General features: G+C 40.6%; 1 protein-coding gene and 1 long non-coding RNA gene across 3 annotated transcripts in view; both read right to left on the bottom strand.

Annotated features, from left to right (window-relative positions):
* Positions 1–751: 751 nt before the first annotated feature.
* LOC141731167 (uncharacterized) lies at positions 752–19,345 on the bottom strand. The gene is made up of 3 exons (XR_012583120.1): positions 17,592–19,345; positions 16,492–16,712; positions 752–11,972 (listed from the first exon to the last, which is right to left on the bottom strand). It is a non-coding gene; the product is annotated as an uncharacterized LOC141731167 (long non-coding RNA).
* An 886-nt stretch (positions 19,346–20,231) lies between these two features.
* TXNRD2 (thioredoxin reductase 2) overlaps positions 20,232–25,826 on the bottom strand; it is a 32,117-nt gene continuing 26,522 nt past the window's right edge. For both annotated transcript variants that reach the window (XM_074554668.1, XM_074554669.1), the window contains exons 16-17: positions 25,495–25,592; positions 20,232–23,285 (exon numbers count right to left, since the gene is read on the bottom strand). In XM_074554668.1, the coding sequence (XP_074410769.1) occupies positions 23,162–23,285; positions 25,495–25,592 (222 nt within the window). In that variant the 3' untranslated portion in view covers positions 20,232–23,161. The remainder of the gene's footprint in view (positions 23,286–25,494; positions 25,593–25,826) is intronic.

The following is a 25,826-nucleotide window of genomic DNA, read 5'->3' as shown; positions in this document are numbered from 1 at the left end:
CAGCGGGCTGGGAAGGCGGATCAGTGGCTGTGGTTTGGGCTCTCTGCTTGCACAGCATCCATTTATCGGGTGCTCTGCCGTGCTTGCGGTTAGCGCGTTCCTGAAGTCATTTGTGTCCTCCAGGAGCCACTGTGAACTTGGATTTGGTGCGGGATAAAGACCCTGTTCTTTCAGTTCAACACAGCCGTACAAAATTTGCCAGGTCCCGCAGGAGAGCTTCCTTAGAGAAAAAAAGTTGTCTTTTGAAATGGTTCCCAATGGAAGTTACTGGTTAGGTGTCACAACTGAACTGAATCAGGCGGCAGTTAAATAACCAGTGTGTAGTGTTGGAACAGAACTGCTGTGGGTTGGAATGGTACCCTGCTCCTGTAGCCCTGCACCCCAGCAGGACGTTGGGAAGCGCAGTGCAGAGTGTGCAGTGACAGCACTGCAGAGAGATGGACTCATCCCCCTTTCACAGGCCCCTGTTACTCTCCAGCCACACCGAGACCTGCTCAAGGAAAGCAAATAAACCATCACTTGCTTGTGTCACCTGCCTAGGAGTTAAAAGCTGTGTCATTTATGTAGTTTTTCAGGAAGCTGTCCTGCTCTAGTTGCAGCTAGAAAGCATGGTACCTCATAAAACATGCTTTTCAGTTTTCCTACCGTTTTTGCCTATGGAGCCAGAGTCTTTCAAAGTAAATTAAATCTAGTGCTGTTAAATGAGTGCATTCTATTCTGTTCCACTTCTATTGATGCAAACAAAGGCATGGAGACTTCTTGTGAGTTTGGGAAGGTAAATCTGGAGCTTGCTTTTCTACCCATATCAAATTTCTCATCAGTAGGAACACTGATTCCTAAATCCTTGCTCTAAAGGGCTTTAAATGGCATTTGGTGGTTATGAGAACACAGTAGACTGAGGAGGTTAGGCCTCTCATTAGGAGGAATGTCCTGAGCACAGATAAGTACATTCTGTATTGTATAATGCACAAGTACAGCCCCATATTTCCCAATATGTTTTGCTGAAATTATTGGAATTAAGAGATTTAGAGCAGCAAATCATTGCTATAAATTGCTATGTATAATGGAACCACATGTGCAATATACTTCAGGTCTTTAATTTGTTAGGGGCTAAATGTTTATTAGACTATGGTACAGTTACTGTTCCCTGCAGTCGCCTTGAAAATGAAATACCCCTTTCACAATGCAAAGATAATGAGTTGTACTGCAAGATAAGGTGGTTACCAGAATTCAGGAATGACAGAATCCAATTAATTTAACATGAGTTAATGCAAGATCAAATTTACTACAGTTGGATGCAGTTTGTAATTGAAAGTTCCATTACAGCATGTTTTTACATGTTATCTCCTATCAGAAGAAATCTCAAAAGAGCAAATGCTCTATTCTGAACAGCAGCAATGTGTTTAAAATATCATAAATAACTCTTTCCTTACAGGTTTGCTGTGAGGAACTTCAGATCCCAAGAGCCCAGTTGTGCACAAGGGGCTGTGCTCTTGCTCTTTCTCACAAGGGGACTGAGCTTAAAGAGAAACCTGGGTTTCATCTTTGACTGCTTTGTTGGGCAGCCCTTCCCTTGTTACTTGTTCATCCCTTTTCCTATTTTCCAGTCTTCTGGGTGATCACCCCTCTTTGTTTTTTGGGTGGGAGGGGTGAAATCAGCCCTCTAGTCAAATAAACCTTTCAACCTCCTAACTTCAAAATAAACACTTTTATTGTGGACAGTCCAAGCTCCTTAGGCAAAGCTTTAGGTCTCAAATCCAAAAGATACACTGTGTCCTTTTAATAAATTCATAGTGGAAACTCACTATTTGCCCATTCCTGTGGTGTTATGGAGGTTTTCAATGATTCTGGTTTAGGTTTCGGGATTAGGTGAAACCAGAGTGCCTTAAACCTCTTTAGAGGTTTGGGATTAGGTCTGCATCAGGCCCAATATAGCCTTTCTGTGCAAGGCTAAATTAAATGGCAGGAGTATTTGTTGTGCACTGATTCACAGGTGTTTGGCAAAATACCAAAAAACATAAAGAAACCACTGGAAGAATCATGAAGGCAAAGCCATCGAAACATGAGTATTAGCTAAGTACTGAGGTATCACTTGCAACTGTGGGGTCTTTCAGACTGCTTTTAAGTGATTTTAAGCATGGATATCATTTTTATGTGTCTCTTTCACATGAATGCGAGTAAATTGAAGATCTGTCGTGCAAATGGATCATGGATTTTATTTGGGTATTACATTCTGGTAATTTCTGCCTGTTTTATAGCAAATGTATATTAAAGTTTGTCAAACAGCTGATATCACTGAAACTCTATTGTTTTATTGTACACATAAATTCTACACCTCCTCTGGAGCATGCATTGGCCTGACAGAATATGCTAGGTCACGAGGAGAAAAATGCAATAGATTTATGCATACCATTAAAACACTGGCCTGTCTGGCCCAGGAGGCAGAGGCATTTGCCTCACTGATGACCATGGACTAACTGGAGGAACTAATTTCATTGTTTAGGCTGTCTACTATGAGGCTTTTCAGCACTTTTCACTCACTTTGTCTCTGGTAGGGCAATTTCTCCTCTGTGTGCTCAGTTCTGTAGTTTGTAACAGGGGCAAGGCCTGACCCCCTGGCCATCCCCTGGGGTACTGTGTGAGCTGAGCAGGTTGCATCAAGCAGAAGTGCAGCTCATTGCTGCAGGATCTCTGCAAGCTGCAGCAGCTGGTTTGGCTGCATTTGTAGAGAAAAGCTGATGCCTGGCTCAGCAAAGCCCAAGCCTGGCATCAACAGAAGCCAGAGATGGGGAGGCAAAGCACAGTGCCCAGTGGTTCAGCTCCTACAGCTGCCCTAAATCAGCCCTTCCCTGAGCATAACTATCTCCTCACACTAAAGTATTTCCTTCACAGATTTTGTGCCTGCCAGCCCTTTACAGAAAGGGTAGTTTGACTGCATTTATCTACCCAGATAAACAGATTTTAGCTTTGCTTGTAGACTTGCCTGTATTTAGAAAGTTAACTAGATCTCAAGAATTGCAGGGCTTCTCTGCAGGTTTTTGCCATACCAACAATGAACTCTCTTGCTGCAATCTTTTTTTTTGCATTCCTATGTTCTAAGTGTTCTGATCAGCAGTGCATACAGCCAGGTCTTGTTTTCTCATGTCTGCTCGCAAAAGCACAACAGAAATAGTTAAATCAAGTTTAACAAGAGTATGTCCCCTCTAATCAGATGAGCTGTAAAATAAGAGGGAGGCTAACTAAAAGGATTTAATAATAGAATCTGTAGAAAAACATTATTTATGGCTTAAGAGCTACACAAGTCTTGAGCTTTAAATGTAAGTTCTTTCCTTCTTTAATGGTGCATGTAAGGAAGAGCAAGAGAGAAATGTTCCAGTCAAGGACAAAATCATAAAATAATGAGCAGAAGAAGAATGAAATGAAAGTATTAGGGGCCAGGGGAGGCTGAGTGGGAGTTTGTCTTCATACATGATTGATCTAAACTTGAAAAGGAAAAAAATAAAAGACTCTTCATCTTTAAACAAGATGGTTATTTGAGCATAAATAACAGTCTCATGTCAAATATGCTGCTATTTCCAATGGAGTCTTTTCACTACAAAACCACAACATTCTCAGCCCTAATCTCCTCAGATAAAACAATACGGCTGGTGGCTGTGAATGAGCACTTTGAAACCAACCTCTGAAAACAGCAACACGTTCAGGGTGAAGAGAACTGAGGAGACAAAGAGCTGCTGTTTATAGATCTTTGCCAAGTGAGGCCCCACCTGGCTTGCTTGGGAACGTGCTGTAACACCTGAGAATTGTTTCTCTTTGGAGGAAAGTCCAGCTCAGCACAGCCAGCGCAGGGGACTGGGGCTATTGATGTATGTCTGAGTTTGGTCCTGCACCAGGCTGAGCTGTCACTGAAACCTGCAGCAGTGAAATATCAAAATCCTCCTGCATGCCTGAGCCTTGAGGTGTGTGTGGAAGGGTACGGTGAGAACAAATAGCTGGGCTCTCTGTGACAAGGAGCTCTCCTCCTTTCCCAATTTGCAGCCACAAGGTGATGTCCCCTCCCTTGTGCTGACCCCAGCACTCATCTGAGCAGCAGCGGGGCTGATGAAGGCAGGAGCAAGGTGCCAGGAAAGGAGAGGGCCTGCAAGGGAGAGTGGTCATGCTGCAAGAGACCTGCCCTGAGCAGTGGCACCAAAAGGAGCAGGCCAGCTGGGACACAAAGGTTTCCATCCAGAAAATGACATCTCACCTTAAGCAGGAAGCTCATTTCCCTCCACAGTCAGTGAGGAAAAGCAGGCTATTAACACATAGGAACATCCTTTTTTTCTCATTCCACTGTTTCCTAACATCACACACTTAAACAACAAGCTTTGAAATCCAGAAATGCCATCCCATGGGAAGTGGAAGAACACTTTTGTCTCAGCACAGCCCCCCAGCTGTTCTCTGACTAGAAGGGCCTTGCACTGGTGGTGGGGGACATCCTATGGCAGCAGGACTTGGAGCAGGATCAAGTAAGGAAACACTGTGACATTTGCACTTTCATGTGGGTTTTAGGGGCACTGTCCATAACTCGGAAAAATTCTGATAATTTTGAGCCCCTCTCAGAAAAAGAAGGAAATGAACTGGGCATTGTTCTCCTCAAAGAGGTGACTGTAAAATGGCCTTTGGACATGGTCTGGAGGCATCAGCTGCACAACCTCCCCATCAGTGCTACCCTTCCAGCAAAGCTTCTGAGGCAGGGCTCAGATGAGAGAGATGTTGACAGGATGCCAAATCCTAACCCTCTGGAACTAGACAGAAAAGAGAACCAAATGGCAAACCTGTATCTGTGTCCAGCTGCAAAAGCCCAAGCTTCTGTTAAGTCTGAAAAAAACCTTTGATCCAAACATTCCCACTTTTTAGGGTTTCCAAACTCAAGTGAAAACACAGCAGTTTCATCCTAGCTTGAAACACAGCCTCATACCTTTGATTTCTGAGGAGAGATCATTTTTCCTGGGGTGAGGCACGTGGACAGCAACAGATCCCTCATGTCTGGTCCAGACAGGCCAACCAAAGGCTTAAGTGGACACACACAGAACCAGCAGCATGTGATGGGATTTAGTGCAAGGAAATCAAACTCTCTGCTCCACCTCCTGAGCTTATCCTTTAAAGACCAGTCCTGTGCTCACAGCTGGAGTTTATGTGAGTCCTGCCTTATTAATTAACTGAAGCCAGTGCCTTTTCCCCCTGAATTCCAACAGAAGCAATTAGAAAGTAGATACTTCACACATAACAGCTGGTTCATTTAACCCCCTGCTCATGCTATTGTCTCCCCTCCCCCAGTCAACTCACATCCCCCTTTTCCATCCTTTCATGTAATGGAGAGGGACAGTAAAATCAAGTGGCAAAAGCAAGGGCAGCAGATAACCATATTCCTAATAAAATCATCTAATGTAACACTGAAAGCAGAGAATTGTTGTTGAGGTCACAGTTCTGAGCAGGGAATCATAACATTCACCCACCAGATGGGAAAAAGAGCTTAGGCTGTCTACAGTGTCCTCCTTATGAGGGGATCTGTATCAAAGTAGCAGCGTATTTTCTTCACTGAAGGCTGTTGATGTCATTAGAGCAAGTCTCATTTTTATTTAAGACCAGAGTTAAGAGTCACATAAAATTGGCACAGGTGAAGGCACCAGGCCCCTTAAGTTGTGGAATGTGACTCTCTGGGAACTTTTTGAATGTTCATGTAGCTCCAATTTATTTATGTTTGGGCAAGCCAGCACCAGAGCTTCTCCTCGTTGCTTCTCAGTATAAATACAGCCTCAATCCTGCCATTAGGCCGGTAAAAAACCCACTCTATCCATTAAATTTGCTCCACACCCAAGACAGATCCAGTTACAGAAGAGCAGTTCTGCCCTACTCTGTGTTACACACATCTCTGGGAGATGCTATGAACATAAAATTAAACTCATAGCCAAAAACCGGAGTGAAACATGGTGTCATTTCACCATTACACTGGAAGTGAAATCTGCTCTTGCCAAACTAGCCAAAATGCATGTTCTGCCCCAAAGCAAGTACTCCAGAGGCTGGATCTGGATTTAAGGAAAGTAGAGCTGTTCAGAAGGAAACCAAGTTTACAGGAATGGAGATTAATTTTCTTCTGTGAAACACTTCTGAAGCAATGAAGTAATTTCAGTCTATTTGAGGCAAAGGGATGATTAAGAGTCACATTTCTTTTCTTAGATGGCTAATATTTTTTTAATATAGAATTTATGGGTAAAATACAGCTCTGGTCCCACACAGGGCATCTGCTCATAGCATACAGGAATAATAACAAGAGTAGACAGCCAAAGTACCCAGTGCTGAGAGGTTTTTCTGCTAGATGATTCTTCACTGATCCTGAAATCAGGCAGCATTAAGATGACATTTTCAGTTACAATATGGGGAAGATTTAGGTCCAACCATAAACTTCCCATTTCCTTCCTCAAAGAGGTTCCTATCAGAGAGGCTGCTGTTGCAGCCAGCCAGATGTTTGCCATCTTTATTACAAATTTTCATGTATCTTACAACACCTACATACTGTACAGCAGACAGATGATGCAGCTATCTAATACCTACATTATAGACATGAAGAACAAGTTAGGAGGGATTAAATTATCTGCCCAGCTTCCCACAAGACAACACAGGTGTGGCTAGAAATCAAAACTCCAAGCTTCTAATTTTTGCTGTGTTATACTAATCTTTTTATATGCTTTGCTGGAAAAAAAAAAACCCAAAATACCCAACAAATTTCTGTAACGTGTTTGTTGGTTGAAATATGGGCACTTCTAATCAAACTAAAATATTAGCATATTTTAGAAACTGTTACAGCTGATTAGTACACTGGTCCCCCTTTTTTATCTCCTGGATCTTTCTAGAGGAAGAAAAATTAAAGGGAAGGGCATCTTTTTCTAACTGCAAAGGCTCCAGCTAATGAGAGTAGAAATCATATTTTATATTTTGGCAGCTAATGGTAAACACTATTATTAAAGCTATAATAAGATCAGCAAATGTTGTATGAAATATTAGTGATGTCTGAGCACAAAGCAGAGTCCCCATTTCTTTAGTTAAAATTACAAAATGATTAACAGCCCAATTAAAAACATTTTTGTTTTTGACATGATAAATTATACTTTATCTACCTATCTGTGGATATAATTGATTATTTTATCCGTTTGCTGTTGGCTGTCATTAAAAAAGACAGATACCATGGCTTTCTGGCCTCTCTCCCACTGAGAGAAAGAACAAATCCTGCTATTAACGACAGACAGGATCATTATGAAAAAATTCCATTTGCCACTAGGCAACATAGCCGAGTTCCAGTAATTATTGTATTAGTCAAGCCGTTGAGAAGTTCCATAAAATTGAGAGAGTTTTTAAGAAGCATCCAACATTATTTGGCAACTTTTGTGATGTAACAATTAAAACCATGCTCCAGGCCCCAAAATGTGCAGGAGATTGCCAAAATCAGATAAAACCCTAGAGGGCCCCTGACTTGCAAAGGGGAAAAAAAAAATCAAACTGTTTACTTTTAGGATCAGACATTCATCAACGTTTGGCTTTTGTTTCAGCTGGTGTCAGATAATAACAGCACCACGTTTTCAGTTGGCTTGTAACAAAACTCTGCACTGTTCGATGTCAGGTCCCAGGGTGACACTGGCCTCTCCTCATGGACCTGATGCTACCAGCTTTGCTTGGCAGATCAGATACCTGGGGGCACTCAGCAGTACCTTCTGCAGTGAATCACATCTGTAATCCACCAGTAGCATCAACAAATCACTGGGGAGAAATGCAAGTTATTCCTTCCTCTGACATCTAGGAGCTGAGCCAGGCAACACCCCAAATTATCAGGGCTGCAGGGGATAAAGCAGAAGTCTCCTGTCCATGTACCCCATTAACCTGTCAAGGAACTGATAAAAAAATCACACTTTAAAACTGCTAAGGGAAATTGCTACTGAACAAAACTTACAGCCAAGTTTATAATTTACCTACTTCCCTACTGAGTGGTGTTAAGGAATAATGATGTACAGTACCAAAAATGAAGGTACAGGATCAGGTTTCTGCAATGGAAAGTGAAGTTGCAAAATGTAGGCTTGGTTTAGCTTAATGAAGACTACAGGAAGCACTTCTAGAGCACATCTGTTTGCAAAGGAGTTTCTCCCTTCCCAGAATAACATGCCTGGGTCAGAAAGCTGCAATGTTTTAAAGCACTGTGACGGGAGCAACAGTTTCCATGGCAGTCAGAGGGAGCCGGGGTCTGAACACGGGCTGGTGCTGTTGTCACCAGGAGCAGCAGCAGGGCAGGGTTTAGCACCAGCACCTGCCAGTCTCCACCTGGAACATGCTGTACCAGGCAGGACAGATAAAAAGATACTCTGGAGCCTGCCATGATATGGCCTTTCATCACCCAGCTCTGGCACCAGAGATGGCTGCCAGCTGTGAGGGCCTGCTGACCTATTTAAGAAAAAAGATCAAACCCACAACCCTTAGCAATAATGGCTTTTATCTGATGTAAATGGGAACAGTGGCACAGCACCACAGGCCACGGGCAGCCCTTAAACCATATGTTGGATTGCCAAGGCAAAGGCTCAGACTTGTGGAGAGAGGGTGTGTGAAAGAAAAGCTGCTCCTCTCTCCCAGCTCTCAAACTGATCTTGCTGCTCTGCAAGGCATGCCTGAGTCCTAATAAGCTCAGGAATCAGCTAATGCTGGAAGCTTCTGCCACATTTTCCAGCACATTTAACCTCTAGTTTGGGTCTGGCAAATGCTAGGGTGTGGTGAGATGTGTTGCTATAGAAGTATAAAACCCTATTAACTACTGGCTGCTTTTGGGAGACAGCATGGCCTTGTAGTTTTCTTCAGCAGAACTAAAGCACATATTTGTGGTAGTATTCAGTTCTCTTGCATTTGGAGCTGTCATCTAGGAAGAAGCATCCTAGGTCAGCTCAAGAACTTAGTCAGTAGCTGTCAGTGTGGAGAATGAATTCTTACTCTTGATTTTATGAATAAATCGTGCCAAATCTTCAACATATTAGAGTAGTGCCAGATGAAGACCTAGCAAGTATTTTAGATATATGTTCTTTACTAGCATTTAAACTTCTATTATTAAAAGAGTTGTGTTACAACATACATGCATGAAATCCATCTAAACTTAAAAAATAATTTTAAAAAATGTATTTCTAAGCTTTTTGGTTAGTGCCTCTAACTTACAGCTCATCAGAGCCATGAGTGAGGAAAATTCAAATCCCAGCACACAGCAAAGGGCCGTGATGAAAGAGGGGGAGTGGAGTGGACTGACAGTGCATTGTTTGTGGGTATTGCTGAGAACAAGATGAACCCACTGAACAAATTATAAATTTATATTGAAACTGTGAGGACTTTGGATCAAGGGCTACAAAGAAGGCTAAACTCCCTGATCCAGGCAGCTCTCCTCAGACCACTGCTGTATTTTCTCTGAGGGCTGCAGCTACAAGCCTGAACAATTCAACCAGTTTCCACCCCAGCCTGGCTGTTCAGGCTCTAGTTTGTAGGTGTTTGTATCTCCCTCCATTGTGTCAGCTGGCTGGTGCTACTTTTCAGAAGGATGCCAGATGGCTGGTACTTTAGCCAACCTGATTTCCAGATAATTGGTTTTTGTAGATACCTCTTAATTAAAATAAAAAATATATGTAAAGGACAAGTTTATCATCTGCTAACACATGCCATGGCTGTCTCTCAGTCAATCAGCATGCAGCAGACAGAGCTGCAGACTTCTCTTCTACACTACCAGTATCCAGAAGGAAAAAAATCAGAAAATCAGTCCATCTGCAAAAGTGATCAGACCCCTGTGCTTCCCGGCATCAATTCCCATTTACAGGATCCAGTGCCCTCTGCTGAGGAGAGCCAAACTAAGCATTAACGTGTCCCAGGCCCACAAAGGGACTGTTCAGGTACAGCACTGTGGGCAGAACAGTTAGAAGTTCACCTCCATGCCCAGCCCTTGTCCCATCTGCCATCAGTGCTTCAGGCCACTGTAAAACCACCCAGGGAAAGAACTGGGGAACTTGCAAAGGCCACAGAGCTGTGACAAGAGGGACACGTCCCTTTCTGCAAGGGGAAATCCATGTGGACATATGGTAGTTGTGAAAGGAGCTGGACTAGCAACCTTGGCAGGCTGGAGCTGAACAGAAATGTTGCTGCTCTGCCTTGATCTTTATTTACAATAAACTGCAGGGCTCCAGCTCAGTGTTTTATCTGGGAGCAGCCGCCGGCGCTCCCGCGCCCGTGTTCCGTCTCATTGCTGCACTGACATATTTACACCAGGCCGGGGCCCGGGCAGCTGTGAATAAGGGGCCATATATCAAGAGAGGAAAAAGGGATGCAAAGATGAATTTTATGGAATATTTTCCATTTTTCTTTGACTTGGTTGTGCATTTTGCTACGGCCCATTGGGCGCTCACTCAGCACTTGGACACTTTGCTCCGTGCAGTCTCGCCTCTATTTCTAATGGTGTCTACATGCCAAGCCTAGCCCAGTACCTGAGGCAGCCTGCAGGGAAACGGAGACTGAAAAAAGAAGAAGGTCGGTAGGAGGAAAATTTCCTGCCCTTCAATGGCATATGCCATGGGAAAGAAAATAATTTTGTAAAATCTCTTGTAAGTTCACCAGTCTTTTCCGAGTCCTGCAGGACACCTCTTACATTTGAGTGCCAAAGTGAGAGGAAGTACTTCCATTAATTTGTGAGAGAAAATAATCAAGTCTCTTTTGCAGTTTCAAGAGATTTTATCACCTTTGATTTCTTTTCTGGGCAATGAAAAGGGTTAATTCCTCACAGTGTTGACCTAATCCTTTCCTTTTTCCCAGTGGCTGACTAATAAGTTAGATGTGTTGACTCTGTTTATAAAGACAAGCTTTGGACATAATATTAATGATATTGTGTGTGCAATAACATTAGAAAACAAACACAGAGGCACCTGGGGAGTCTGAAGGCATCTTCTGGCCTTTCTGGGCTGACAGCACAGAGTGGCCCTCCAACATTTCCATGTGGAAAAACACTATCTTGCACACGAGAGTTTACTTTGAGTGACCCTCTTGCCTTTCAAACAATGAGAAGTCAGGACTGTTACAAAGCTGACAACTTGTTTTATAAGAACAGGCCATTGCTCAACCAGCTGAAGAGAAGGGAAAACAAGGGATTCCAGAGAAACAATGGAAAATGAAAACTGGACATTTGAATGGACAAATGGCTGGTGTCTTTACTCCGGCACTGACATCCTAACAAAGGGTATAAAAGTTATTTTCCTTATGTTTTTGCAAGGCAGAGATGGGAAGAGAGCATTGTTTGTTTATTCATTTGCCTTAGAGCTCCACAAGCACAAAGAAGTCACTTGACAGTTGTCAGTACTTACCCAAGGCACAGGTTCATCCCGCTGGGAATTTTCTGCTCCCTTTACAGCCCATGTGAGATCCAAACCAGCACATGGAAGTGCTTAGTTCCCTCTATTCTCTATTTAGGAGGTTTAGGGGGGTGAGGCATAATTCCTGTTATGTCACATGGTACAGTCTGAAAGCCAGGTAGCCCTCACTGGTCACCTGGAGATACTGCTCAGCACAGGTGTGTACAAGGCCTCACCTCAGAGATTGCTCAGGCTTTGTGCATGCAGGTGTCCCATCCTGAGTGTCACAATGCAGGCAGAATAAACTACATGTCCCACTGCTCCTGAACCACAGAATTCTTCTGGTGCAGCTGTGTTTAAGTGGAGCTGAATCAAGGTAATCTCACCATTGGAATAAGAGCCATCAGTTCCCAGGAAGAGATCTGCTCCACTGAGTAAAATGTCTGTCAGCAATGGTGAAGAATCTTCTCAGATGGTTCTTTGGAACTCTCTTCTCTAAATGGTTTCATTACCTGCACTGGAGCAGCTGAAGTTGCACTGGGAAGGAGCACCTGAGGTCATCAAACTCAAGAGTCCAGCAGGAGCCTGGCAGGGATGAAAAGACAGTCACCACTTTAAACTAGGACATGGGGCTCATTTAGTGACTCACCCAAGATCACACAGATGGTGCTTATACCAAGAATTAGACCCACCAAGCTATCCAACACCTCTGGATTATTCATTGAGGATTAGAGTCCATTTAGGAGTCTGTTTTAATATAAAAATGTAGGATGTGGAGCTATGATGGAATGGTAAATTAAATAGTGAGAAGTCTGCCACATCTCTGTTCAAAGCAGGCTAACATTTCATGTAAGGAATTACATGCTTCAGACAGTTGCAATCATCTTCTGCAGAAATAATTTAAGCTTACTTCATCTGTTGTATTCTGATTTAAATTTTTATTGGAAATATAAATACCTATGTCGGTCACCAAACCAAATAAAACAAACATATTGAGTAGGGTCTATTATAGACTAATATGGAAACAAATAATCTGCAAGTCTGGTTTTATTTATAAGCTTATTTGAGTTTTTACTCTAGGCTCATATTAATCGGGTTTGTGGTTTCCACATCTGTACTGCTGATGCCCAGTGCAGACTGCATGCCAAGTCAGACCTGGGCATCCTCCAAGCTCTAAATGGAAAACAGATGCCTCAACTGCAGCTACCTCAAGACAAGCAGGGCAAGTAACCTACCAAGTAACCACAGCGGGTGCAGCAGGCAAAGCAAAGCTCTGGGGAGCTCTCTGAGGTGCCTGCTTGCAAGTTTCTTGCTTCTGACTTGCTCCAGGGGCAGCCAGACTGCCGCCTGCATTGTATTTGCTCTCTCTGATGATCAAGAGATACCAATTCCCTTCACAGCCTCCCTTTTCCTCAAGCTGTAGCTAGGAATTCCCAGACTGGACCAGTTAGTTCACAGTGTCAGCTAGCAATACATATTCTAGAGGAAGATGGAAGAACTCCTGCAGATGATGGTAATACAGGATGAATTCTTTCCAGAACCCTTGATTATTTTTAATATTTATAAAAAGCATTTTGAATGTTCACAAAAGCCATAAATATATATAAAAAATGCCCATGCCCCTTGTCAAGCCAAAATGGATCCAGCTGTTCTGTGGTGCTGGTCTCTGATTGCAGAGAATCCCTGTATTAATGAAAGATGTATAAAGGGAATCCCAAACTGGAAATATGATCTCTGCTCAAGGCTGTTCAACTATTAAAAGAATATTTCAGGGAAGTACATCAACACAAAGCTGATTCTCAACATGGCTGAGATCCAGTCCTGAGAACCCATCTCCATGAAGGCATCTGTACTGCTTGCAGATATTTTTCAGAGCAAGTTGCTTCCAGACAAGCTTTGTTTTGTGCTGGTACATGGCCAGAGTTTTGTGCCAGTGTAGCTACATCATTACAAAGCCATTCCCTAAGGCCCAAGAGAACCTCAGTGCAGTAGCAATGCCAGACCTGCTTCTTCCCTAAGCCCAGGAGGGAAGCCAGTCTGAGAACTGGAGCAAAATCACATACATGACAGTAATAAGAGAAAAAGAAGCAGTGTTACTGGTGTAAACACTAAAAATTTGGCAGAAGCATTCAAATGTATACCTTGTGTACCCTCTGATGGCCATCCAGCAGCCTCTGCCACCTGTAGCAATTATCTCTTTCTACCATTTCCACCAAGGGATGCATTGCATCCTGTGCCATAAAATATGTTCTTTCAAGTAACTATAGCATCTGTGTGTTGTTCATACAGCAAAGCCTAGATTTGTTTTAGGAATTCAGAGCAGGAAAAGGGGGATATTGGGGAGGGGATAAAAAATTAACACAGCCTCAATGTCCTAGCCACGTGGAAGGGCATCTCTCTGTCATCCATCATCATCCTCCCCAGAGAAATGCTTTGCCCCCAACAGGGCTGCTCCACTGGCTCCCAGGCAGAGGCAATTCTTAGGAAACTGAGATGGCAGAAGCACAGAGTCTGATAGCAGAGAGACAGATCTGTCATCAGCACAGAAGGCTGATTCCTTGTGGCAGTGGCTGGATAAAAGAAGATGCAATTAACAATTAGCTTTGGTAAGAGAAGACAAAACCCTTAAAACACAGTTTCTGCTGCAGCAAATCAAGTCACAGACTCAGGAATTAATGGCTCAAAGTCTTGGTTCTCGCTTTCCTAGATACACTAGAAGATGAAAGAGAGAGTGAATTTCCCCTGCCACTTCATTCTGGCTGGCTAAGAATTGGGGCTTAGCCATGGAAAAGGGCCAACCTTGCAAGAGTTACAGGAAATGAGAATAGCTTTGCAGCATTTCCAAGCAAATTCAGCACACCTTCGGATTTGTATTTTCAGCAAAAAACTCAGGCTTCTCACCCCAGAAAACAAAACTGAGGCTTTTCAGTAGATGATGCATTATTCATTTCCAGCAGAGACTAGATTGACATGATTCAGATTGCCTGGAGATGTGCAAGGAATATAATCAACTTGCATATGCATAAAAGGAGTGTTTCTGGTGCAAAGTCAGGTATCTTCCTCTCTCTAAGGCATCTTGTGTGTGGATTAATTCAGACTCTCAAATGACATTAAAGAACCTTGTTCTATTATTGCACAGTCCACAGGTGCATGAGACCAAATCCAGCAGAGCCTACATGCCTAGCTCAACATCCTGTACTGCACTGGCAGCCATTCTCTCCTCCCTCCTTCCCAATCACTTTGCTTCTTTGTGCCCTACAATAATTTCCCTTCTAGTCTCTCTTTTTCTCTCCTTTGTCCATAGCACACTACAAATTATTTGTGGTCACAATGATTAACTTCACAACTCACAACTAATTTGACCCTTTGCTTGAAAAGGGGACAATTCCTTGTTGATCCAGACAACTTATCATCCCATGAGCGCAATAAAAAGGCAGAGCTGGTTATCAGCTGGGAGATGCCCATGAGTATTTTTACAGGCAGAGTGTTGGGAGGTCCCTTATCGAGTGGGGTGAGAGCTGGCATGTACTGCAGGCATGCAGGGGGAGGCAGATTGCTTTCAGCCTGCAAGGCCACACAGTATGGGAAGTGGTGGCTTGAAAGAGGAGTGGAAGAATGACAGATGGTTTGTGCCTGTGCGTTTCTTTACAGGACACCGGGTTCCCACCATGGGAACAGCGTGGACAGTAAAGGCAGTGACTGGATGTGAGGAGTGACAAAGCAAGTCAGCCACGGATGGCCCGTGGGAGGCCAGAGGAAATGCACCATTAGTCAAAGTTGGAGGAAAAATAAAATGCGATGACAACTGGGCCATTCATGTGCTTCCCCTTCAAGGACTGACCAGACCCTTCACAACTCAAAAGACTCAAGTATCAGCTTCTTTTTCTCTTCAGCCAGGCTAATGTGCACTGGCAGGGTCTGAGGAACTCCCTTGTCACTTACATTAATTCTTATCTTGTTGTTCTTGGCTACACTTCACTGAAGTACAGTGAGGGAGAGTGCTTCAATCAATAATGCAGATCCAAGGGGGCACCCCCCTCTGCTGCTCCTAGGGATCAACACAATGGCTTAATGCAAATGTTCACCCAACTTGTGAACTTGGGAAATATCAGGACTCCCAGAATTAGACATAAGACAATGAAGTGGCCTCACAAGGATGTTTAAGCCCACACATGAACAATGTTATCACTCCAGAGTAGCTTTTTGCATTTTGAGAATTTGCTACTCAATGCAAAAACTGCAACACCTCAGTGTTCTCTCTCAGCAACCTCAGTGACAAAAAAGGCAGCCTTGCATTTCACAAGCAAATTTCATCAGATGTCCCACTTTGCCACTGTCATGGGAACCCTGAGGCACTGCTGTGAATACTGATTCTGATTCACTGCTGTGAATATTGAATCTGATGCATTTTGGCATTAAGGAAAGATGATGCCCTTCAGAAGGTCCAGCTGTAAACACTCACAAATTTCTCATTCTTCAAGGGGAACAATACCACAGCTATGGACAGGACTTTAGAATTGCCTCCTCTGGTGCTTTGGCCTTTCCAGATTTGGAAAATACAAGGGAGTTGAAGATGCAAGCAGAAAATCCCAAAATGCTCTCTTATGAATACATTGGATTCTTACCCCATCAAAAGGGACTTCACTTATTAACACTTAAATAGGGCTACAAGTGGCTTAGTAAAAGAGAATGAGCCTCTTGCAAAAAGGTGGAACAAGAAAAATTCAAGGGTAACAAATAAATGCTTAATTAAGAAAGAGAACCAAAATCCTGACCTGAAACTCTTAGAAACTCTGGATATACATAGAATGAACAAGGACAGAAATGCAAGCAAACTCTGAAGTGTCAAGAGAACTCTTCTTATTCTCCTGTGTTTGAAATGTGTCTAAGAAATAAACTCAGTGAAAAGTAAAGAGGTAAAAATCAAAAGTTGCTGCCATGATTTAATTAGATCTCAGTCTGGTGTAAATTAAATGAATTTTAAAAATATCCTTTGACAATCTAAGAGCCATTTCTTAAGTCTCCAAAGCAGCCTGTGTTCTTTAAATTACTTCCTGTCATATGGTTAATAATTTCTGCTTTCTACATTACAGGAGACATTCACCTGGGACAGCCAAACTGAACGGTGCTATCAGTGTGCACACCCTGCTGCCTGAATTGCTGTGCTTAACAACATCTTCCCAATTATCCAGGAGTGCACTGCCAGCAGGACATTACTTGACTCCATTTCTCTAAGGAAAATGATTGCATTTCCTGATGTTTTCAGCTGTGTTTGTACAACTTGCCTTCGTGTGAAGTTGAAAATTAATGCATTTCCTCTTGATCCTTTGAGAGAGAGAGAAAAAAAGGAAGATTACCAAGATTAAATAAAAATGCCAAAGCTCAATCCTTTGTCTCCATTGAACAAAGGTGTTTAAAGAAAGATTGCTGAGCTCAACCTCCTGCAAAAGGTAAAAGCTGCTTTCTAACCTGTTGCTCTGACACAGTGTGAACAGAATACTGGTTGGCTGCATTACAGTTCATTCACACATTAGAAAAAGATAAAAGTAAAACAAGCTTTTCATTTTAACTGTTTTGTTGGGAGTACACCATAGAAAAAAAAAATGCATTTGGGCCTTTTTTCACAGGGAGCCAACAAAGAAGGGAACATTTATTAATTTTCTCAATTTTTGTTTAAAGCCTAAAGCCTGACTTTTTTCACTGTTTTCTTTCCCTTGATATTTTATTATACTGGAGTTACATAATATTCTAAAGACAAGGACTGAAAAAGTATCTATATATATAGCTTAGACTTGTTTGAGTTATGTTACCACCTAGGTAATTCCTTGGGAAAAAGAGTCTCCTTGTGAAAGATATAAGTAGAGGGATCCTGGTCCTTGGCTTTATGCTGAAACAAGGAATAACAAGCCAGATTGCCATATTGCTTTAAAGTAAATGAAAGGAGGACAGAAAAACCCCAACAGTCTTTCTGGTGTTTGTATGATCTGGAAGAAAGCAGGGCAGGAGGTGCAGTAGGGGTACAGTTCATCTTTCATGGAGTATAAAGGCTTTCCTTAAATAAATGTATTAATATATCGGACACAGGCTATTACAAACTGCTGAGACTTCTACCTGGAAAAATTTTCACCCACCCCCTCCTTGGAGATGCTGGTTCTGACAGGCTGCAACTGCCAATATCTCTACCCAGCTAACAATGCACAGCACCTTGTTCAAACAAGACTGGTCTTCATTTCACACTCTCCCCCAGGGAATATCCATTTTTGTCTTCAGACTGTATCTTTATGACTGATGCAATCAGATTCTGGAAACCTGCCTTATTAGTTTATATTCCAGCTTCTTAAGGAATGATGTTAATTTTCCATTGTAGGACCAGAAGATTTTAGATGTGCTAGATCTTGTCTATAAGGAATAACAAAAAAAGTGGCACACACAGCACCGTGCTAAGAAATGGACTACAGTGAACAGCATTCCTCGCACAGAAATTCTAGGGGTTCCAAAAAAAGACACTCCTCAGTCCAACAGTCCCTGAAGCAAGATATTTTACAATTGCAATATGAATAAATAAATGTGCATTTTTTTACTTATTCACCTGAGATATTCTGCCTAATTTCTTCATCAGAATTGTTTTCTTCCCAGATCTGTGGTTTACTAAGACTTTAAACTGTGATGGCCAAAGAGCTCCATTATATCCATTAAAGATTAGATGATTTTCTTTTGTTTCCCACAGCAAATAGGATCCCATTCATGTCCCAAACAGAATGTCAGTAGTTGGAATGATGTTTTCTTAAGGTGCATATAAGATTAAAGACTGAAATCAGATGCAGTGTTGCCAAAGCCTTTGTAATATGCATGTTTTTCATGGCAAGATGATTGACAAGAATTGCAGTAAGGTGCTGAAGGGGATATTTCACCTGGCCCATCAAAATTCAATGTAGAGGATTAGAACTAAGAAGAGCTGACAATATTGACTTTGAGTACCACAACGGAAACATAATTAGCTTTTTGACATGTAGTGGACAGAAATATTCAATTTTTAAAAAAATCAGTTAGAGTAATTACTGCATATCTGTTGCATGCTGCCCTGGGAAAAAGGAAAAAAAAAAAGAAAGAAAAAAGGTCTGCTCTGCTGTTTCCTCTTTTCCCAGTAAAATCCAAGTTTGGCACTAGAATAAATGCATACAAACCCAGCCTTTCTGCTGGAAGAACATCAGGAAAACTTCATGCATTAAAGTAAAAACCTCTCTTAAAAGAGAGCACACAGATCTGAAAGAATGAAAAAGTCAATGAATTTTATACAAGTTTACGTATTGCAAAACAAACTGTCTGCACTGTGCTTATTAAAGGCATATTTCATTGCCTAATCATAGATGTCTATTGTACCTTTTATGTTTTGAATCATAATTGCAGCCTTTCCCCCAACTGTAATAATGAAAGACATTTTGGCATATGCTTATATTGATTCCCCTTTAACAAAGCACTTTAGACAAATACTTGCATCCCACTGAAATTAATGGCCAACCTTAGCTTTGAGTACACTGAAGTCACTGGCATTTAGACAAATGGCAATTTATATGGGCACAGAATTGCCTACTTTGTTGGACAGACAAAAGCCTCTGAAGAGAAGTCTTCAAACTCGAAAGTCATTAAAATACCCAACTGCTTTGGTTAGAAACACTATGGCATCCATGGCTTTTATGTTTTTATCAGAATAAATGTGCTAGCAAAAATATGTGTAGCTGTTGTACTGAGCTATCTTTTCTAACTCCTGGTCTAAACTGTAGAAACAATTTTCAGTAGATGTAACAAAATATACACGCAGAAATGGGAACAGGCAAAACTTAATTGTACACAACACCCTGACAACAATCTATCATTAGGTATAATATAAATAATGCACTAAATTCTATTCCAATTTTATTTTGTCTGTATGCTCATCTGTTATTCTTTTTGCTTTGGGATTAAGTGGCATATGAAAATAAGCAAAAAATAATCAAAAATTATGCTTACCTTATTACATTTTTAGGAGTTACTAGTTATCCTTATTAGTTAGAACCTGCAATGAAATATTTTAGGAAATTAAAGTAGATTAAAAATGCAGAAATAGAAATGCCTTTACATAGAGTAAAATCAGTATTTGTTCTCAGCATCAAATTTAGGGCATATACTGAGGCAATACTATGCTGTTTCAGAAGCTCACCTGACTTATTGGGAACTTCTTATCAAAATCCGTGGATTTAAAGATATAAAAGAAAATTGAAATGAATTGAAAAATGTATCCCTTACTTTTCTGACAAAGTTTCTCAGAGTTCTAAATACATTTTGCTAGTCATTTCTCTATTAATTTTCTAATATTTTTACCTAGCAGTATCCACGGCTACTAATTGGCTTTGTAGCATGGCAATTTCTCCACTCTGTGTTCCAGTTTAAACCCCAAAGTGAGCAGCTCATGTAGAATATTGTAGCTCTGTAAAATGCTCTGACTGCACTCAGGGAGTTTACTCTGGACAAGACTTCAAGAAGCATGTCAGCATGCAGGGACAATGAAAATACCTGTTAGACCTCATTAGCAGGAGTAAAAAGACAATATTTGAAACCATACTTACCGAGGCTACAGTTTCTCTTAAATTTAAAATGAGGCCATCCAACCTGGAAAAATCTCAGTGGTTATTCAGTTTACACACAGACACAGAAGTATCAACATTTCCTTAATAAAAAGTCCGAGTCTGTCTATTTCTTTGTTTCCTTAATACATACTTCAACCAAGAGAGACAGCATTAAGATCAAAAAATCTATCTACTGTAAGCAGAAATAATGTGTACAAAATTAAGCAAGTGCAATCACACATTTACTAGAAAAAATATTCTTTATTTAATAATTAATTCATAACACAATAAATATTGGGATCACACATATGAGGGACCCAGCAAAGCTCAGACTTGTTTGCACCACGGTGTGGTTTGACAAACAAATCCTCATCAGCTGGCATCCTAAGAAGCCTGAACTAGATTTTTTTTTCACATGCAATCAGTAAGTTGCAATGTACATCAATTGTTTCAATTTACATTGGTCAGGCTTTTAAAAACAATTCTTAAGCACCATCCCTGGTGAATCCTTCAGGAAAAAAAGCACAATCACAATATTTGTCATTATTCTGTCTTGCCATTGATTCTGACATTATGTAGGTGGGTTTGTATGCTTTGTTTTATTTCAGGGGGCAACAGCATTTTCCACTAAATGAGGAACAGAACCAGGCTGCTGTTGAAGAGACAGGAACAATTTCATGCAGGCCACTCAGCAATTCTAAAACCAAGACAGTTCTGTTTCTTCTGAAAACCAAGACATGCCTTTGTTTCACACTCTATATGCACTGAAGACACATTTCCTTGAGATCTCTCTATTTGCTAAATAATTAATTTGAACTTTATGATGAATGAAATTAACTCATCTTTGCATTGATTTGTCTGTAGGGACAGACAACTCTGCTGGATGCATTTGTAGGGCAGAGAAGAGAAGCAGATTTGACATGGTTAAACACCAGTGCTTTCATTTCTGAGAAACAAAAGGAACTGGAAAGAAAAACTTGTATGCATAAAGGTTAGAGTTTTGTCAGAGGTGAGCTGTTTCTCACAGCAAAATTGCTATTAGGCTGTATCTCCGTATTTTGAAATATTAAGTAAAACATTTTAAGCAACCCTAATTTATTCTCAACTCCTTTTTTGTAAATGGTTGAGGAAAATTTAGCAAGGGTTTTGGCTGCATCATACTCATAAGGCCCTTATTAAAGGAAACAGAAACTTCTGAATGTGCAGGTATGTACCTATTTATATAGAAATAAAGTTTTCATCATTTCTTCTAAAGGCAGCTGCAAAATTCAGGCATTTTTTCAACAACACTTCCAATCCAAACATTGTTGTCAACTACAAACTTATGGATGACTTCACAGATGAAAAATGGCATCAGCAGATCTGATACGGAATGCCACTTGGAGTCCAACTGTATCACTTCTTTCTATTTTATGGACAAGAAACATGGACCAAAAATAAAAAATCAGGAAAATTTGTAGAGAAAACATTTAGGACTTCTTTTGCTGTTGTTTTAGCAAAAGAATTGCTGTTATAATTCTAAAAAAAAAATTTGAAAATTTAATATTCTCATATAAATGAGAGTGTGATAAATGCTGTTAAATCCTATTTTACAAGGAAGTTTTGATCCCTTTTGTCTAATAGTTTCAGACAGGTACAATTCTCATGGTAAAAATTATTTCACACTTGGTATAAACCAACCATATTTCTGTGTTGCTGCAGCAGTGAAATACCAATCACATTAAAACAGATATAGATACATGATCATCAGACTATTCTTCAAAACTGCAACAAGTTTGGAATTAAAACAACAAATTCCACACATAAACTATGGATATAAATTAACTGCAAAAAGGATGTATTTTGTTTCACCTGCAGCTGGTCTCTTCCAATGTTTGCTATTCTGCTGTAAAGGGTGCAAACTGTGACTGGGATGGAAATTCAGTGCAGACTGGTTTGTGTTTGCCTTTGGCAGGCGACCTCCTGAACAGGGCTCTGCACAAGCAGCTTCACTCTCAGATTTGGTCCTCTCCTACCACAGATGAGCCAGCACCTCCCCCTTCTGGAGAGCACAAAAATCAGCAGGAATCTGAAGCAGGGTAGTGCTTTTTTACTCGGGCCAGTACACAACAAAAAATAAAAAAAGTTGCAGATGATTATTTTATATCTTTGCTCAGGGCAGGACCATTTCTCTTCTGGATCACTGCTTAATGTAGTTCCCTTCAGTAAAGTGTTTCATTAAAGCCAGACATAATCACTTCAGATATAGTTTCCTGCTCATCAGTAAGAAAGTCTTAAAAACAAACCAAGAAAATATTCCAGTGTCAGCCATATTTCTGCATTCTATAAACCAGAAAATGCTGCATAAGGTGGATTATTAGAGGGTTTTACTTTACTTGTCAGCTTAATATACACTTTTCAAGTAGTAATTTGTGAGCTGTGTCAATTTAGTTTGGACTGAGCTGAATTAAAAATTTCAGGAGTAGGCAGAGACGCCACCATAAAATTCAACTCTTTCTTTAGCACCTCTGAGATCATTCATTCCCAGTCCTCTCCAGAACACTGTGACCAGGCTGCTACTGATTAATCCATTGTGATTCTGCCAGCAGCAGTACAGCTTCAGGTGATTTTTCTATTAAATTCCATTACATATTGCATTTTAAAGGAAAAAACCCAAAGATGACTGCTTACCCTTTGTTGTGCACTCCAGGAACTTCTTTCCACTAGTGAATGCAGGGTCTCAGTGTTCAATATAGGATCAGGAATGAGCAATCCAAGCATGCAGCACAAAACATCCCTCCAAACTTTTATGGGATGCCCTCTCTGATTCCCAGCATCTGAGACTCTTCTGCTGGCCAACAAGGAAACCCAAATCACAACTGCTTCATTTGTAGATGGCCTCAGATGTCATGGGCTTTAGTTATATTTGCATATAAAATACTGTGATTATTCCCTAGCTCCCAAATAGAAGAACTTAGGGCTCTTAGAGATTTGTTGCAGCAGGACTACATTGGTTTTAGAACTGTGATGGTGCAAGGAAATTTTTTCAGCTGTGAGAAAAAGCTTTCTACAGGAGAAAACCAAAGATTCCTGTAACCTGAACCATTAAAGCTGTTCCAACTTCAAGTGCCCCTTTTCTTTACAAATATGTTTTGTGCTTTTTTTCCTTCTTTCCAGGGATGGTATTTAACCTCAGCAGCCTGTGACTGTTGCATCCAGGCCAGAACGCTTTGTAATTTGCAACTTGGTAACTTCTTCAGCACAGGTGGGGTGAATGCCAACTGTCTTCATCATCTGAGCATAGGTAGCACCACACCTACCAAAAATCAACAACAACAAATGACTCACAAAGTCAAATGCTATTCACCTGAAGCAGCTAAAAGGTCCTAAAATATCAAAATAATTCTGCTCTTGTCCATTTGATCAGGTAGAGGAGCTGCATTTGTTCTTCAAACAATGCTATTATTTCTCAGGCACTTACACAACACGTAGACGCCCAGCTTCCCAACTCTGAGGTAGGAAAGAATTGTCATAAGAGTTGAGACAGAGAGAATTAAGCAATTTATCCTAAGTCACAACTGAGCCTGTGGCAAAAACATATGACAAAACTGCAACCTTCAGCTTTTCTTGTACATACATGTGTGTTTCACTAACTCCAGATGGAAAAAAATGCACACATACACACAGAGGAAGAAAATCTTAATTAGAACTGTTGGAAAGAATCTGCTAAAGGAAATAATACCAGAATATTCTTCCATGAACTTAAAGTCTCTGATGCTTACACTGAACATATCAATATTATAAGTGAGGGAAAAAAAGTCTTTTATTTAAAAAAAAAACATAGCAAGCAAACAAAACCCACCAAAACCCCCTAGTGCTACAATCCCACTTGTTTAAATTCCCTTTCTTGTCCAGTAACATTCCTAAGACTTGATGACTTTCTTTTGAACTGCTATTCCTGGCAGGCTATGCTGTAAGAATAGCTGAAATGACCCTAAATTTAAGGATTGTTTCAAGTTCTCTATGGAATAATGTTATCTCCCTCCACAAAAGACAGGAAAGGAAGCTATAGATGCCTTCTGGTGTCTCCACTTACACCTAAAAAAGCACTGACAAGCAAAAGAGCTTTGCTGACTACAGATGTTACTGGAGTGCTGGGTGGAGAGGGAAGATGAAAAATCATCCTTCAGAGAAGCTGAAGAAGTATTTGACAAAGGAGAAGAGCAGCTTTTACAGTGAGGGCTCCACATTGAAAGCTCTGGATTTGTGAAATGCAATAGAAACCCATCCAGGAATCTGACCTGCTGAAAACCTCTTACTGTGGCTAAAGTTTTCATTTCCCTCAAGCAAGGCAGAAAAGCACTCCAGTTTCATGTGCTTCCTTTTCAATGGTTATTTTGGATAAAACTTCAAAACAATGACATCCTAAAAAATGTATTTCTAGGATCTATACCACTGGCAATTAATGGACTACAAACACATGTTGAAAATGTGTACTGAGGGTACACTGCAATCAGTGATTTCCAAGATATTCCTCACATGATCCTTGTGGTCCTGCCTTCTTAATCCTTTCTGCTTTTCATTTATAATAGTCACTCACAACTGCAGGACTAAAACTGCAGTAAAATAGTGATCAAATTTAGGAAAATGAACTGACACCACAACTGGCAATGATTTATGATGTTCCAGACTATTTTCTTTGAAGAGGAAGTCAAAAATTATAATTTTTTAATGTAAATATAGGAATCTACATTTCTGAAGATGTGAATCAGCAATAAGAAAGGGAAAGAGAGGACTGAGAATCACTGCTTAACCATTTAACCAGAGAGGACTGAGCATCACTGCTTACTCCTTCAAATGGAGGACTTCTATATTAATATTTGAGCAAAATCTTAAACGAGATCAGATCACAAAGGATGTTTTTTAATGCAATTATCTAATAGCTTCAAACAAAAGTATCTTCCCTCTCTCACCATCCCATAGAAATTTCTTTTTTACTATGCTGTATTTAGCTTATACCCCAGCAATATAAGAATTCATGCAAAACTTGCTGAACTTTTAAGAAGCCATGGCTGTGCAAATTTAAAGATGAGATTAGGAAAGAAAATGCTGGCAGGTGTAAAGAAAGGCTTTTCTGAAAAGTACAAATGTATTTTTAAAGAAGTAACTTGGAAAACAGTATGGGGATTTCCTATCCTGTGCACATAATGCAGAAGAAGCTACACTGAAGAAACTAACACTAGTTAAGTTAATGCTTAATTCTGCTTTTTGCTTTAACTATATCAAATCAATGAATTATTTTCCTCAGTTGTTCCCTAACTATATCCAGTATTACAATAACTAAATCTAGTACATCTTAATGAAGAACTGCAGTATTTTTGTGAAAAATATGTGCAATACTCCATAAAAGTAACAAAAAGCATGCATTCTTTATAGTGTTGCCAAAACTAGGCAGCTATCTTTTATAATCTTACAATAACTTAAGAAGCAGGCTTTAGAAGCTAGAGACATTCTTTTGTACTTACTTGATTCCAAGAGCAAATCCTTGAATAACTTCGCCTGCATTTGGTCCAATGAAATGAAGGCCAAGTATTCGTTGCTCCCTCTCTCGTAAGCACACCATCTGAAAACAATACATCACAAACAGATCTTTCCTTAGAGCACTTAAAGATAAGGCATGAAGATGAATTCAATGAAACTGGAATGCCCCAAGATCCTAGTTCAGCTGTTTATTTCCAGTGTGCCAAAAACTTCTGCACTTGCTTAAGTCTTACTGACTTCAATAGCCCTTACTCTCATTGTCCTTAAGCATTTTCCTGAATTGAAGCTTTATTGGTGCATTTCTTTCAGACTTGAG

This window comes from Zonotrichia albicollis, chromosome 18, assembly GCF_047830755.1.
Source record: "Zonotrichia albicollis isolate bZonAlb1 chromosome 18, bZonAlb1.hap1, whole genome shotgun sequence".
Classification (NCBI taxonomy): domain Eukaryota; kingdom Metazoa; phylum Chordata; class Aves; order Passeriformes; family Passerellidae; genus Zonotrichia; species Zonotrichia albicollis.
The sequence above is the reverse complement of the archived record's forward strand: the minus strand, read 5'-3'. Positions and strand labels throughout refer to the sequence as shown.